Source organism: Gobius niger (genome assembly GCF_951799975.1).
Source record: "Gobius niger genome assembly, chromosome: 8".
Classification (NCBI taxonomy): Eukaryota; Metazoa; Chordata; class Actinopteri; order Gobiiformes; family Gobiidae; genus Gobius; species Gobius niger.
Genome location: NC_136859.1, coordinates 22,753,658 through 22,770,213, shown reverse-complemented (window position 1 = coordinate 22,770,213; position 16,556 = coordinate 22,753,658). Strand labels below are relative to the sequence as shown.

Below are 16,556 nucleotides of genomic sequence, written 5' to 3'. Positions count from 1 at the left end.
GGGATGTCTAGATATAAAATGTGAATATATAAAGATGGCAAAAATTCTCAAGACTCATGAGAAGTATTAAAATGTACCTGTATACCATATGTACTGAATAGGTTTGAAGGGTTTGCGCCTAAAATGTGTGCTATGTTTTACTCGTGGTGACAACTGCCTTGGGACTTCACTGCACCATGCACAGTTATAGGTTAATCTTCAGATCAACAGCACTCACCATGCATGTTTATCTTTTTTTTTGACATGGCTCACTTCAAAGGAGGTAGCAAACATAGCCAAAAGGATGTCAGCTTTCTACCTCACACTCAGGAAAGATGTATACAAGACTGATGGGGTACTGAAAGGGAAGTCTGTTCACGTCCTAGTTACAGTACATGAGGTCATTATGACCCACTTTTGCTTATGCAAGTGTCTGCCTGGGCTAGCGCTCTCTCCCCACCTCCCCCAGTGCATTACTAAGACACACATGCAACGGAATTCTCTGTAATTTATTGTTGGACTTGGATGCTCTTTAGCATACCCGGCTGGTATTATGATGAGGATAACAAAAGCGCATATCAACAGTTCCTTCCAATGGAGCGGAGTTTAAAAAAAGCGGGGAGATAACATTAAAGGCTCTACCTTGATCTCAGGCGAACATGTTAAGCCCTGTAACGAAACGTATTGGAAGTGTTTAATTAGAGCTCGGGAAATGAAGCTACAAGATGATTCCTTAATTAAGCAGTGATTAAGGATTTTCTGCTTCTATCTAACACAGTTTGCAATGCATTTTAAACACAATCGCTCAGGCACCCTCGCAGGGAACAATGTCGCAAGGCTTTGATGAAGTTTCCTGCACAAATGTCACAGAGAAACGGCTAAGCAGGGAGAAAGAACTGCTCGAATATGCAGGATGTGTTCAGTAATAAGAATTCAAATACAGCACATTGCAGTGTGACTTTACTATTGACCCTACTTATGTCAAAATAGATTGATTGTGGTGCTCTATTTCACCCACCGGGATCTAGCCAGTAATCTAAAGTGCTTTGTTTCATGATTCGAATTGAAACCTTTTGTAACGTTATCAAGGGAGACCGATTGTCAATGATTATTCTTCACATTATCACCCAGATCATAATTTACATCTGCCAGGATCCGCTCCCTCCAGAGTGGAATAGAGATACTTAAGGCAGTGAGCAGAGAACAGACGGGCCGGGGCAGGGTGCGTGGGGGAGGGGCGCGCGGTGCGGGGTGGCCTGCTGGGCTCAGGGTTGGCGGGCATGCAAGAGGAACCAGTGAGCTGTTAAAATCAGCCCTATCACTGCTCCATCAAAGGACACCTCTGTAGCCAAATCACAGTCACACGCAGCACGCCACACATTCAGGTCAATAAGCTTATAGGCGATTTACACAAACAATTCCTGGAGCAAGGTAGCAACAAAGTCATATTGGTTTTTCCTTTCCCTTTTAGCATTGTCTCAGCCAATGAAGCCCTTGAAAATGTCAATCTCTGGAGTGTAGCGTGCAACTTTAAGGAGCTGATGGCTCTAATCCTGACCACAGTCCGCCGACAGGTCGCATTTTCTGCAAAATGAAGTGCAAGCATTTCAGTCTTCATACAGGATTGTACAGTTCCATATGAGTCTGGCTCAATGACTTTAGTCTCGGCCACTTTTCTAAAGGCACAATCTGGCACTGGAGCTGCCATGATTTGGAGAAAGTAATATTGGGGCGATGGCTGCCTCCTCCCTGCAGCAGCAGTCAGTTGATATTGCATATTTGGGTGTTGATGCAGATTACCCTGCAACAGATAAAGTCAATTCCAGGAAGCAACCTTTTCTCCAAAGTCAAGCATAGCTGTAAGACTTATGCTATCTGAAAAATAGGTCTGAATTGCATGCAATTTGTGGCAGGCAGAGAACTCCAGTAGAGAGAGGCTATTAGTGCAATGCTCTGCCACTGTCTCTTTAAATGCCAATAAATTTCCATCATTACAGAATCTGGCAGTTTTCCTGCGTGTCTGCAGCCTCTCTTTATCTCGCGCTGCCTCAGTCTCGGAGCATGTAGATCTGGCCCAGTTAGATTGTCATACTTAACAAACATTAATGATTAATTTCCTGCACTGAGTCAAATGGGGCTAAAGGGATGACTCGATTCATCTTATCGCACCACAAATTAGCATTTCTCCATATTCTCCAGCCTCAACTATGCATTAAAATTCCACATCCACAATTCTGGGCACTGGCAGCTGTGGCAAAGGAGATCTTCTGCTGCTGCTGGAGATTGCGATTATTTCTGTGTTGCACAAAAAGTGGCATAATTAATTCTGCTACTTTGTGTTTGTTGCAGTGTGTCTCTGAATGCCGCAATGTCAGACTATTCACCATGGGGTTACTGAAGGGTCAAGGTACTCTTGTTGTTTGCAATGTTAAGTCCTTGCTTAGCCATCCTGGGCATTCATTCAAACATGGCTCTGTGTGAAAATGTTTTCTCTACATTATGATTCTTTTATTGAGGAGAAATAGTTCAAAAGAGTGCAAATGTCCCAATTTGTTATGCATGATGAGTTCTGACACAACATTTATAAGACCCCCACAATCATCAGTTTGGGCTGAAAAGTCATGTAAAGTGCCTTCACAGAAAGCTGTTTTACATCGAGAAAATGAGACGCATGAAGCCACATGTAAATTCAGTGTCAGAGCAAACTAAGGAAGTCATTTGTCATCAGACAACACTTGGAGCGCACAAAGGCAACAGCTTGTGGCAACACCCCACTGAACTTCACAGATAGCCAACAATAAAAGAGAGGGTAAAACAGCAAGGTGAAATTTCACAATTTCCGTAAAAAATCCCATTCAGAGAAAGGCTGCTTTCTGACAAAACGTAAAGGTGTGTCAATAGAGTATAAATCTTCAGTGGGAGTGGGATCTAGGGCTGTCTATAAAAGTGAAGCCAGTCGAACACAAGGAGACAGCTCTCCGCCACTGGTTTTAATCCAGAGACAAAACCAAGGTCATTTCTTTATGAGACACGCCAAGCTCTTTTAGGTCTATAAAATACGTTTTTAGACAAATATATACTGTTTTGACATGTCTTGTAATTTATTATTATCACTGTAAAATACAACACTGACAATTATGTATAAAATCTTAATTAAAACCTTGTCCTATCAGACATTTACACGTACATTGATTTGACTTTATTAATTTTTTTTCTGCCTTTTTTTTTTATAGCCAACACTGACAGTGATTGAACATTTGCTCTGCATGATGTTGTTTTGTCACACCAGCTGACTTCAGGTCTCCATGCATCCAAGAAAATTGATCTTCTTGGCTTCTATTCTTACGTCCACATTTTCACTATGTGCTGTCTGTGTGCTCTCTGCTTTCAAAAGCCTTTCAAATCACAGCAACTCCTTATTTCTTTCTCGTTGATTGTGAAGTGACAACACAAAGCGAATTGACTCTATACCTCAAACAGATACATCGATTTGAAGCACTACATCCCTGGATCTGTAGGTGCTTTTATCCGGGGGGGAGTCCCCTCTTCTTCCAGGCACAAGGCGAATGGCTGAGTCTTTGGTGGCATTCAACTTCCTGACCTTTGCGCCTTTAAGCAGCTTTGCTACTTCACCGCACTCTGATCAAAGTTAATAAGTGCTTCATATGTTAATGAAAATTGGTACTCCCTCTTTGTGTTCCTACAGCTTTTTAATACCTATTATGGGCTGAAACTTTTAATGGAGGTTTTAGGTCCCCCTGACAAGCCCCATTTCAGACAGGGACTACACAGATACAAAGCTAAGCTAGGACCGAGGAGAGCACGACTGGAGGAACCTCACACGGGAGACCTTAGCCGCAGAAGATAAAGGCCATGGGATGAGTGGCTGCTCTAAAACCCGCGTTTGAGTCCGCATCAGGCTAATTACAGCGCGCCATCACATTTGAGAGGGTTTAGCTAATCAAGGGGGCTCTCTTCTCCCCTCCTAAAGTCGAGGAATAACACACTTAAACCGCCAGGATTGCGTCTCGCTTAATTCACTGCACTTTTTTGCGTAAATGGGGCAAATATAAGCCACGTCGACATTACGTTTTAAATAGATCTAATTGCAGAGGGGGATCATGAAGGGGGAGAATGGCTACACCTGATGGTTGGACACCACTTGCCAAGAGGAGAAAGGGAATTCGGATAGCAGCATCACAGGGTTTTAAATGTTCAAATGTTCAGTGTTAGACTTAGCTGCTATAAGCTTAGATATTGCAAAGCTTGACACAAAACAGATTAAAAAGTGTCTAGAAAAGTAGTATTTTCGACATGTTGGATAGCTAGTGTTGACTTTATTCACAAACACAGGGATTGGGGAGAAGATTTGGGACTGGAGCGGTTTCATCCAAAACAAGTGAAATATCAGCGCCTCTGACAAGGCCCTTTGAAGTAGTCGTACTTTTTTTCTTCTATTGGTAACTACCAATATGTGCCACGCCATCGGTTTAATAGCTGCCGGGTTATTGCGGAAGACTTTGAAGTATACAGAAGGACATATTAGGAAGGGAGACAAAGGCTAAGCAAACGGGGGCGTCGCTGGTAATTGCAATTTCAAAACAATTGCAACCGCTCGACTTTTGCCCAAGAACAAAAGAAAACGAATTATTGATATGATTACCGGGGCATAGCCTACCTCAAACATGAAAGATTTATTCCCTTCAATAATGTAATCCCGGGGCGCATCAGTTTAGGAAGTGTGGAGAAATAATTCTAAACAGTTCCCTTTGAAAAGAGGAAAGACGCGGCCAACATTCAAAGCGCCGGTTCTTCATTAAAAAGTCAAATTTGCGGCGCCCGCGCGTCAGTACGAGTGGGGACACCTGGGGTAGCGTTGCCGCAACGACCGCAGGGGGAAGAGCAAAGCGGGGTAGGGGGAGGACGGGGCAGGACAAGTCTGTCATCTTCACACTGTAACCTGGAGCAGACCACAAATTAGCTCCTGTGATGGCAAGGTGTGACCGAAATGAAACAAACATACAAAGAGGCAATCTAATTGAATTGGAGTTCAAAGACGACCGGGGCGCATTTGGCATCGCGAGGGCCGCTTTATAGTGTTGGACCTGGGAGCGGTTAGCAGGTGCCGTTCACAGGGAGTTAGCGCTGGCTCAAAGGGAAGTGCGAGCTCTCCAGTGCTTTGGCGCGTCGACTGTAACGCAAAAAGCGCGCCTTCAGAACACTATCAGACGGAGGAGACCAGAGTGAGCGATGCCATCTCTCGCCACGTTGATCAAACCACTGCTCTCTTAGGAGGATGTTCGGATCAAGTATCGAAAATTAATAGTTTCAACTCTCCACACTGATGGGAGAAACTTTATCGAGCGGATCGTGCCAGATATCATTTGAACACCTCCAATATGGCAGGAAACACTGTGTTTCGTGGAAAATGCTTGGTACAACAAATTGACTGCTTTGAGTATATGTTCTTTATCCTCTCTAGTGCATTGAAATGTATTCCTTTTACTATAGGGCATTGGAACACTGAACTGAGGCCTGTTTCACATCTTCAAGAAGAAAAAGTTTCCTGACCACTCCTGGACCTTCTCAAAGCCTGGGTTGTTTCATATGGTGCTAACATGTATACTTTGCTTATTTTCCTACCATTTATTTCAATTATTACAGGTTTAATCAACTTCTTTTCACTTCTTTCATTATTTACAGACCTACAAGTAACAATGATTTGGCTCGAACCCACTTCTCCACCCATCTCTGCGGAGCTAAACACTATTTGTAGACACGCAGGCTGCAGTTGAACTTACTTGGCACAACAGTTGCCAGACTCATTGTCTTGCATTAGGAATAAGAAAAAGCTCCCCGCTTCTCGCATTGCTTAAGGAGTGCATTCTCGTCTTGTTTTGTGTTTTAAAATAGCCGTGCGGTTGGCTCACCTTTGCTGCAAAAGTACTCCATGTCTTCGCAGCCCATGTTCTCCGCCTCAAACTCAGCCGAGAACTCGTCTTTGGTCAGGAGCTCATTCCCTTCTGAGACGCACTCCTCCTCCTCTTCCTCCAGGCCATCCTCCAGAGGACCTGCGGGAGAAACGCACTGCTGCTGAGACGTGTTCAGACATTTCATCACACCCCACAGGCGGCGTTTCAACTAAATCTGCCTTCACTTTTGTTTCTTTGGCGAGATACTACCAATGCAGACGCAACTCAGCTCGGCAAACCCATTGTGTTCAGTTTTGTTGCATTTGGGCCCCTGTCAGTATCAGGTATATAAAGTTTTGCATGAATTACGAGCAATATACCCATCTGATTGCAGTCTTTTCTTTCTCCTGAGTGTTTCACTGCTCTCCGTTCACTTTCGTCCAGGGGTTGCCACGGTGAGTAATAAGTCCCACCTCACCTGTCCTCCGCCTCCCCTCCTCCTCTTCTTCTTCTTCACGCCATCTTCCGTTATATCCATATAATATCTTGTCTTTTGGCCAGCCTCTAGATTTAGCAACCATATCAGACCATTCCCTCCTCTGTCAAGGCACTGCAGTTTCATCACACTACGGGCTTTAAACGTATTGTTTAGTTATTTGGCACGGATAAGCTTCTGTCGATATCGGTTATTATTTTACTGCTAAATTTCACATTGTCCTTCTTCGAAAGCTCTCGAGAAAGCGGACACGAGCGAATGTAACCTCAGACGCTAATCCCCGTACCTGGAAAGAAGAAGAAGAAGGGAAAAAAAAAAAACACTCACAGAAAACAAAATGAGAAAGGGCTTTCCAGACTTCTCATACAGGCATCAGCATGGGAGAGGCAAAAGAAAATACTTTTATTAATTTGGTAGCCTTATCACAGGGTACAATGTTGATTTTTCCATTTACATTCCATGCCTCCGGGTAATACACCAGTGCAATCTTAAAGGAGACACTTTTCCGTGTGATTAATTTTTCTCCCCCCTCTGTGCAATAATATTTCTTTAAATCTAAATGATTTCGGAGTTTTGCTTGTAGCTGTACATCTCTCTTTTGGTATTTGCATATTACTATTTCGCTTCAATCAAGGGCGTTGATGGAAATACTGTACTGCTACCTGAATTGTAATAGCCCTGAAAAAAAAAAAAAAAAAACACATCTCAGCCGGCATTGAAATCTTATTAAGATAATGCTTGTCTCCTCCTCTCCAAAACATGTCTGCCAATGAATTAGTGAAGCAAAAAAAAAACATAACGTTATGTTTTAGGAATATATGCAACAACATCAACAGCTTGCAAATTTTATTTTTAATGCACCGTCCATTCGCTGAAACCCTCTTTCCACCTTTCCCCTGTTTGTTCCATTGTAGCTGCCGCCTCTCAGCTTTAACATTGTCACCGTTTGAGTGCATAAAGTGGGGCTATCCTAATTCTCTTTCTTCCCGCACTGTGGCCCATAAAAGACCCCCCTGATGTCCACAAACTGCCTGCTCTTTTCATTAGGCGTCTAAATTAGGCCTTTGTAGCGGCGTACATCTGCAGGAGCTCCGGACATGAAAAGAATTAGCGTGCACAGATCTCTAATACAGACACAGCAGCAGCAGCAGCAGTAGCAGCAGCAGCAGCGACGGTGGTGGAGCTTTTAAATGAGAGAACAGTTTTATGATCTTATCTGATGCCTTCTGCTGATTCGCTGAGGAGTGAAGTGAGGCGTGAAGGCACTCGATGAGGCTACCATCACTTAAGATGATACAGACAGATAAATATCACAGTATCAGGGCTAGATTGTATGAGTGGCTTTAAAAAAAAACAAAAAAAAAACCTCTTGCCAAGGCAATACAAGTGAAAGAAATAAAGGAAAAAATATGTTTCTATGCAGACATTCTATTACACAGCTGAATAAGAAGTGTGGGTACAACTCGTCGGTGAATGCAGAGGCTTTTGCTTTTGCAGACTAGCAAATAGAGCCACGGCGGTGCGAGATAATAAAGGGAACGGGAGATCACAGATAAACTTCATGGTCAATAAGACACAAAGATTAGGCAGATAAGATGAGATAGAATTGAGCTTTAATAGACTCAGAATAAGGGCATCTCACTTCCCCACTCCAGCAGATAGCAACTAAATGGAGCATTTTCAAACCGATGGAGATACGGGCCCTGTGCTGAATATGGAAAAATGAAATACTCAGCGCACATGGCTACTTCGGGGCCAGATTACTAAAGTTTGTTTGCATCCTCACATGTTTAGTTTATTATACAGTATTCATTGCATGGAGAGACCTGAAATTATTTCAGAGACAGCAATGATAAGAATAATGACTTTCTAAACGACCAGCAGCACACTCCTAACTCATTTTCTGATAGTGGCGTCCCTGCTATATTTAGTTGTGTACTGTTTAAAATCCTGTCACATTCACAGTGTGACCCACTCTTCTGTAGGCTCTGCTGCTGACGAACTCGGCCCAGGAATGTGCTCCTGCCCCTTATCAATCGAGTCCATACAGTTCAGATGGACAACCACACCGCACAACCACTGCACTTCAGCGCACAGATTAAAAGGAATTCACAGTTTTAAAAGCTTAATTTTCATAAAGTTGTGCTGCATTTCAGCAAAGTAACAATTTACTATTTTCATTTTCATCTTAAAGCTGCATTATGTAACTTTTTATGTGAAAAAAAAAAATGCTTTATGACTCTCCAGAGTCAATTGTTTTGGGGTTTCTGGACAGTTTCTGGACAGTTTCTGGACAGTTTCTGGACAGTTTCTGGACAGTTTCTGGACAGTTTCTGGTACGAACCCCTAAAAACAAATGATCCTGGAGCGTCATAGATGCCACTGTGAGGGAAAGCAAAGGTGCTATGCTGCACCCATAACGCCACCGAGTCAGTTTGTTTTTTTCCACCTAAAAAGTTGCATAATGCCCCTTTAACTAGACATTTTTTGTAATATCAGATGCCCTTACAAAAACAATAATAACGGATAATGTTCAAAAATGCCTTATACATCTGCATTATAGTGCATACATCAGTATCTTTGTGTCCGTCCAAAGCTGGGATAAGTGTTGGAGGTTATGTTGAAGGATGTCTGGCATAAAAGCTATGCAAAATACTGCAGACTTCCAGGCAATGAGTCTAGGTGTAAAGTAAATACATTTCCATCATCATTGTTTCATTCCACAATTGTAAAATGAAAAATCTTTCAATAAACCATGCCCCCTCCAGAACCCCCGCCCACAGACAAAGCCATGCCATCCAGCCGCTCCACCCTTCACTGTATCATCCGCATTCATCAGACGCTTCCCCTCGACCAGGACAGGCGGACACCCCAGCCCTGTTCAAACAGTGGTGCGGCGGGGCAGCAGCAGGAGCAGCCAATGCTAATAGAGACGTCGTGAGGCTGAATCCGGCCTTGATCACAGTGGCTCTTTTGTTCGTGCCGTGGCCTGTGTGTGATAGGGATCGGCCATGCGGAGTGGAGCCGGGGAGGGGATATGGTAATGCCCCCACCGAGTCTATAAAACGGGGTGATACGCGGATACCCTATGATGGACACGGGATTAATGAGTCACAAAGGAAGGGCAGCGGAGAGACACCGGGGCAGAGGCAGCAATGTAGGAATGAGCATGTCTTATCAGAAAATATAGAAATCTAATAGAAATAACCTGAAATATCAAGGCAACCTCTTATAACGGCACCAATAACAGCAAAGAGAAAAATGATATATGAACCTATGTTGTAACGCAATGCTTAACCATCAAAATGTCTCCCCACAAATGACCTACATGATAGATAGGTCTTTTTAGCTTCAGTTGCTTCCCACAATATCTGAACATAAAACGTTCCATTGATCTGGGCTTAAAACTTCAAAAGGACCAACCTATAGATGTGGCAATCTCACGACGCAAACTCGTGCATGCAAAAAGCGATATATTGACTTCAGAAATTGTATGCGAGTTACAACTAATTTCACGGTTTGCTGTTATTTTTGAGACATCCTGAATGCACCGCGCTTGTGGCCGAGCCGTGATAGCGATACGGGGCATTATCAGCTGGCTCCACAGTGTCATGTGTGTATCGAGAACCCAGCCTCTTCCACAGCTCCCTAATTAGAGGTGAGGTAATTGAATCTGACAGAACAAAGCGGCAGATCTCTATAAGCAATGGAATCTTTTTTTTTTTTTTTTTTTTTTTTTAGCTCGCACCTACACAGTTTTTCCCGTCCTTACAAAATGCGTCCAGGCTGGTCTGCAGATAAAACGTTAGCACCTGAGACTGAAACATGAATGCATAATTGTGGTCCTAAAAATCCAAAGCAGGTCTCCTGAGCTCAGCCCCTGCCAAACCGCGCTCACCGTGACTGCCCCTTTGTGCCAACACTGATATGGGGGCCCTCCTCACTTCCAGGTTGACACGGGAACTCGGCAGGACTCTCCAAACCTCTGCAGGGCGGGAATAAAGACATATGGACTTTGTCTCCGAAAAACTGCGAGAAGCCGCTTCATTCTCAGCCAGGTAGAAGCACTCGCATGTTTACTCCGACAGCAGGAGGAGAAGTGGACTGACATGCTCAATGTCAAATCTGAATGTGGTTTAAACAATAGGTTCAGAAAAGTGTGGAGAAAAAAACAAACTATGGGCCTTGAGTGCAGGATGGGTGCGAAGGGTATTTCCCATTTTCCAAACAACACATTTACAGCATATCTTTGGAATATGAATTCAATATAAAAAAAAAAATGTAATGTATTTTGAACAATGTTAAGAAATTCTACTGTTAAAACACCCAGAGAAGAGTTTACACTGCATAATATGTTGGATTACACAGTTGTCAGCAAGACAAAACATGCTCCTAATGACCAGCCAGACACAGAACTAGGACCTAGCCTATTTAAATCTCATAGTAAAGTACTGTTAGTAAGTTACTGCATCAAGTAAGCTAAACAGCAAGTTTCCATCTGTAGTCCCTGTTTGTGTAACCTTGAATCATGAGCCTTGAGTCGAGTTACAATAAGTCCAGCCTTGTATCTTAAGTGGGTTTCACTTTTATAATGACATTGAAATGGTTAGTAACCTTAATATGAGTAGCCAAATATCACTACACAGGCCCTTTGTCATAAATGCAAAATTGCAATTGAGAGAGACCAAGCGAGTTTGACAGAGACAGCGCGGGAAGACAGTGAGGAGAGACTGGGGCTGCCTCCTCTCTCAGCTCTAATGACCTTTGGGAGGCAGGGCGCTCCCTCAGCCTGAGAGCACACTTATGTATATGTTACAGGGCTCAACTCTCTAATTTAATCCTTGATCACTCCAATGAAATACATAGCATTTACGCAACTGCTAATGGCTTATGCTGCAGAATTTAATTTAGCCCATCTGGAAATTATAGTATAGCCTGTACCATAGAGGGTATGGTGAGGTGAAAAACAAAACAAAACTGTGTTAATCAAGCGTGCCTAAAACAGAATGTTACGCTAAATACTGTTAGCGTAGTTCTAATGGATACATTCCTGAATAACCCATTAGGAACTGTTTAGATTTTGAGTTTTGTTGCACAGTGAAAACAGAACTAACGGAGACAGTTTGAGTTCAAGGCACCAAATTCTCACCAACTCATTAGGTACATTTTTATCTTTTTTGAGGAATAGAAATGTATCAATATACATTTCTATTCCTCCAAAAAGTTTGAAGGAAAAATGCCATAAAACAGGTGTTCCCCAGTTACTGATCAGTCCAAATGTAGAGCTAATTCAAGTCAAAAGTAAATTAGCATTTGTATATTGTGTGTGTGTAGGAGTGTGTGAGCTGGGCGGAGCGAGGAAGAGCTTCACTGGAGGTTGATGTTTGCTGAGCTGCGGTCTGTGACCAACAAGAAGCAATGCCTATTGTTTAACTAGATTTTCCGGTTGCTAAGCAATGTAATTCTCGTGATTAGAAATGGCTGCCTTCCTAAATTTGGGCACTTACAATCAACAGTAAACAAACAGCTTCAAAACTCAGCTACAGCCGGGAAATCGGTGTGGGGGAAAAACAGACAGCGAATGACGACGCTGAAATAGTTACAGTACATTACATACATATTTCATGCATTATATACATTATTTAAAAGTACAGACTACATTTATTTCCTTTGACTTCCTCCCTCCTGACCAAAGATGTGAGGTGAATTGCTCGTTCTCAGTTGCAGCTATGCAAAAATGGGAAAGCCTCGCACTGTCCAGGGTTTACTCCAAGCATATGGACAATAGAAAGAAATAAGTCATGGCTAATAATCAATGCACATCTCCATATGAATTGTGGTATTCTTTCAAACATTTAGGAGCTTGTCAATAAATCTCTCTCCAACAGATAAACGCAGTAAGTTCAGATCTGTGTAGTTGCGCCCAGTGTATCAGTTAAAAAGAGAAATGAACACTCTCTTACTTCTTTATCCAATGAATGTGAATTGGAATGGCATAAAAACACACTGCCATTTGACTATGCCATTAAAATGCTGGAGGCCCCTCTGAGCGTGCCCGAGGGCTTCAGCTGATGCCAGCCGGCCCTCAGTGGAGCTCCGTAGGTCCAGTTTCACTCCACTCCTGCCTCTACCACAGTCTCATGAGCATAGACGCACACGGACAAGAGAAAGCATCCAAGTGGTCATAGCTACAACTTTAGTCCACAAATGTCAAAAAGCTCAACTGGGGCCATACTCTTTGCTTTAGTGAGTGTATTTGCTGAATATGGGACTATTCAATAAATACAACCCAGGAATGTGTCCCTAGACTGTCCAGAGACTGCATTTTTGGTTGTGGTCTCTTTAGGTCCACACCATGCTTTATGTGAACATTTCCAGCCCTGTTGCACCTCCTCCCTGATGATTTATTAGTGTCATTCTGCTACTTATAAGGAAATAAAAGTTAAGCATGTGCCTGTACACTGGACGTGACAGCTGAAACAAAGCAGGTAAAATATGTGCGCTCTTAATTACTGCTTTATAAGTGCGCTTTTCACCACAACGTTCACTTTTAATGAAGCCATTGAGTGAGGCTCCTCCGGGGAGCTATCATGGTTAAGTGGGGGCATCCATCTTCAGCCATTGGCCCGTCTGCAGCGCTCCGTCTCCCGCACATTCGCCTCACACTGGCCCACTTTATCTCCACTAAGTAAAGTCTGCTGGATGGTGGCGAGAAAAGCTGTTTTTGTACCAATGAGGCTGGGGGAGTTTTCCTCTATTAATAAGATGCCACTCTTTAACCTAAAAGCATTGTATTCATCACTTCATTGTGTGGCTGGGAGCCTGTGGGGCTAAAACAGTAATGTGGCTGGCTAAATGCTGGAAGTGCTTTGGCAACAATTAGCTCTAAGACCAGCATCATTTCAAAGAATTTAATGGGACCCTTCAGAAAAGACTGGGGATGATTGCTGTATCAAATAATGTAGATAAAACAATATTTTCCCATCAAGGAATTTGTGTGAAATGGATATATCTAAGATGTCAATTTCATTCCAGTATTATTATGAAGTATGGGGGTTCCTCTTGCAATAAATTCTTCATTAATTCAATTCTAATTTGCCTCTGGTTCATATTTCCACTATTGATAGTTCCACTTCTTAATACGGCGGATAAGGGGGGAGAAAATCACTGCAATAACTGAGTGGAGACTGTGAGACGCAGATAGGATCTAAAAATTACCAATGCCAAAAGAAGTGTGAAGTCTGATGAACATTTCAAAAGAACAATTCTTTGTGGATCAGCTAAATCTTTTCCACTTTTTAATTAAAAGTAAAGAAAATAGAAGTTAATTATCCTGTAAAGATTAGCTGCTGGGCATCTTTCTGTAAATTAGTTCTAATTAAAAGGAAATTGTCAAATGACATTCAAAGCACTGTCCTTTAAAACACAGACTGAGATGGGCTCTGCCTCCTCCCCCCCTCCATCCTCGCCTCGTGCCTAATTCTTGATCTGGCCAAGTGGAGCTTCTTGCACAAGATTAGGATTCAGCCGCACACACACGCACATGCACCCACACACACTCCCACACACACACACACACACACACACACACACACACACACCCCCGCACGCACGCACGCACGCACGCACGCACGCACGCACGCACGCACGCACGCACGCACGCACGCACGCACGCACGCACACACACACACACACACACACACACACACACACACACACACACACACACACACACACACACACACTCTCACACACACACACGCACCCACACTGGTCCCTGGAAAACTGTACGCTGAAAATGCGGCATCATGAAGATAAATATGGTTTATTGATACATGATTGCATTGATGACATTGATCCAGAATTAGCGTGAGAGAAAATGAGCTGATATTAAACACTTAAACTCACTATGATTTGATGTTTGGTCATGGATGTTTCCTCATTCATGCAGTCAGCTGTTTGCTGCTCTGATCAGCAACTTGTGGTAACTTGTTTACGGCCTTTAATCAAGTATGTTTTGTTCTTTTCTCACAATCAAACCACTGACAATAAACAAAACCATAAAATGGCAAATTAAAAGCCCTACACTATGACAACTACAGATGTGACAAAAATACCAGATTATTTTGAGACTATAAATCCATGCATTAGCCAAACGGCAGCAGTTTTTATCTCGCACTCTCGCTGGCAGTCAAACAAAAGAACATGTCTCCACACAGCGCAGACCTCCACTATCATCTGCTCACAAATAAATGATGAATCAGAGCCTCTCCGGCCTGTGTACTGTAGCTTTCATCTGATTTCATGTGGATTTCATCATTTATTGTCTGCCCCCGCTGTAGCTCCCCGCTGTAGCTCCTTGCATTGGACCAAACCAGACCAAATGGTATGGAGTATAGGCTAATGAATGTGATCTTAAACATTCAGCAGAGAAAACCCAGCTTCCTGATTCTGTATATTTAATGATGTACATGTTATAAAACTAAAATTTGGACTAAAACCGACTCGACTCGAAAGATAGGGAAAACTATGTAAGGATTATCCTGGTAGACAATATTAGGTCTAACCCAGAAGGAAACCGAGAAAAAAGCAATAAATCAGGATAAAACATGTAGTAAGTCAATTAAATTCGAATTTAACAGGTACTAACCACCAACTACTCAGCCAGTTCAAAAATAAAACTACCCGACCACGTCTACACAAGAAAAGAACCAAGTCCAAGCGGGAGACCACGAAGAGGTTGCTCCTGAAGTATACCCCGATAACCATATGCATTTGGAGGGTATAAAAGACGCCCCGCAGTCTGCTAATGATGGCGCTGTTTTTGGCCTGGAGCAGAACAGTGTAGGTAAGCATTCTACCCCCATACTACCCCTGGGGGCTGTGGGCTGTTTCCATTACTTCCCATATTATAGCAGGAATAGCAGGTAACAATGTGGCAACAATGTCTTTTTGTGTTACTGACAAGTGCCTTATTTGGTTGACATAACCTGCCTCCGCGTGTGAGGGGTGCCACTGCGCACGGCAAAATGGATGACAGCTACACCATGGAGACATTGTGCAGCAGCAACAATCGCACCTGGGTGTATTTCAGCGGGATACAGGCCAAAAAAGCACCGAATGAGTGAGAGGTGGCAAAAGGTGAGGGGAGTCAGGTTGGATTGAAAATAAAGGTGTTATGTGTAATGTTGCTTCTATTATAAACATTATTGCAATAAACTCTCAGTTATTGCCCTCTGTGTGTACAGCCCTCTAATATATGACGCTTAGATCTAATTCTCTTAGTTAGCTTGGGTACGCACTTGTGACTGGAACAGTATTTGCAATGAAACCAGTAGTAGTAATACCGCACATGTGGCAATGCTCACATTACAAGTTTTTGGGCTATGGCCTTTTGTGAGGCAGTGGCAGCGACGTCTGTACAGAGAAACGTGTCGGTGTGGAGGTGAGCGACTTCACACAAACGGACTTCTTCATTTTAAATGATAAGGAGAAGTGTTGTTTTTTCCCCTTCCTGCTCCTGTCCATTTTAATGCCTAGAAGGAATGACATTTGCAGTGTAACAACGACATGTAGGTCGGATGAATGCAACCTGGTCATTCGATTTGGATCACTTTGGCCTGCGGGCTGAATGTAGACAAACGACAGGCCTCAAGGTAAATTACCTGCAGAGTCCAGTTATGGATGCCAGATTATTCCTATAGATCCTAAATATGTGCTGGATGGACGTAGAGTAAATAAAGGTCAAACTCAAACTCAAACCAGCCTTCAAGTTATGAAATAGTAACGAACATCAACTGTTTCCTCCAACCTATTGTACAATGGCTCCCTCCTAAAACAAGCGAGGTACAGCGCAGAGGCAGAAGACAGTGTGTGTGTGTGTGTGTGTGTGTAATGTAATGTGTGTGAGCGAGAGGGGAGCCATAGGAGCTGCAGTCCTTAGGGATTGAGTGTTCACACACAGTAAATGGAAGTGGCACGGTTCTGACCTTTGAGCCACAGCGCTCAAGTAAAGTGAAGCCGCTGTCAAAATATTGCCTCAGAAATGACAATCTACCTCGCCAGTCCCAGAGTCTTGACATGGCAGGCAAGTGGAGAGCGCTAACCTGCTGATCCCTAACGTTACAAATGAGGGGATTATCATGACAACAAGCCGCAGCATCCACACA

At 43.1% G+C, this 16,556-nt stretch overlaps 1 protein-coding gene across 3 annotated transcripts in view; it reads right to left on the bottom strand.

Annotated features, from left to right (window-relative positions):
* Positions 1 to 16,556, bottom strand: part of zfpm2a (zinc finger protein, FOG family member 2a) — a 119,967-nt gene that overhangs the window by 80,500 nt on the left and 22,911 nt on the right. For all 3 annotated transcript variants that reach the window (XM_079561755.1, XM_079561753.1, XM_079561754.1), the window contains one exon: positions 5,910 to 6,050. In XM_079561755.1, coding sequence (XP_079417881.1) covers positions 5,910 to 6,050 — 141 coding nt within the window. The remainder of the gene's footprint in view (positions 1 to 5,909; positions 6,051 to 16,556) is intronic.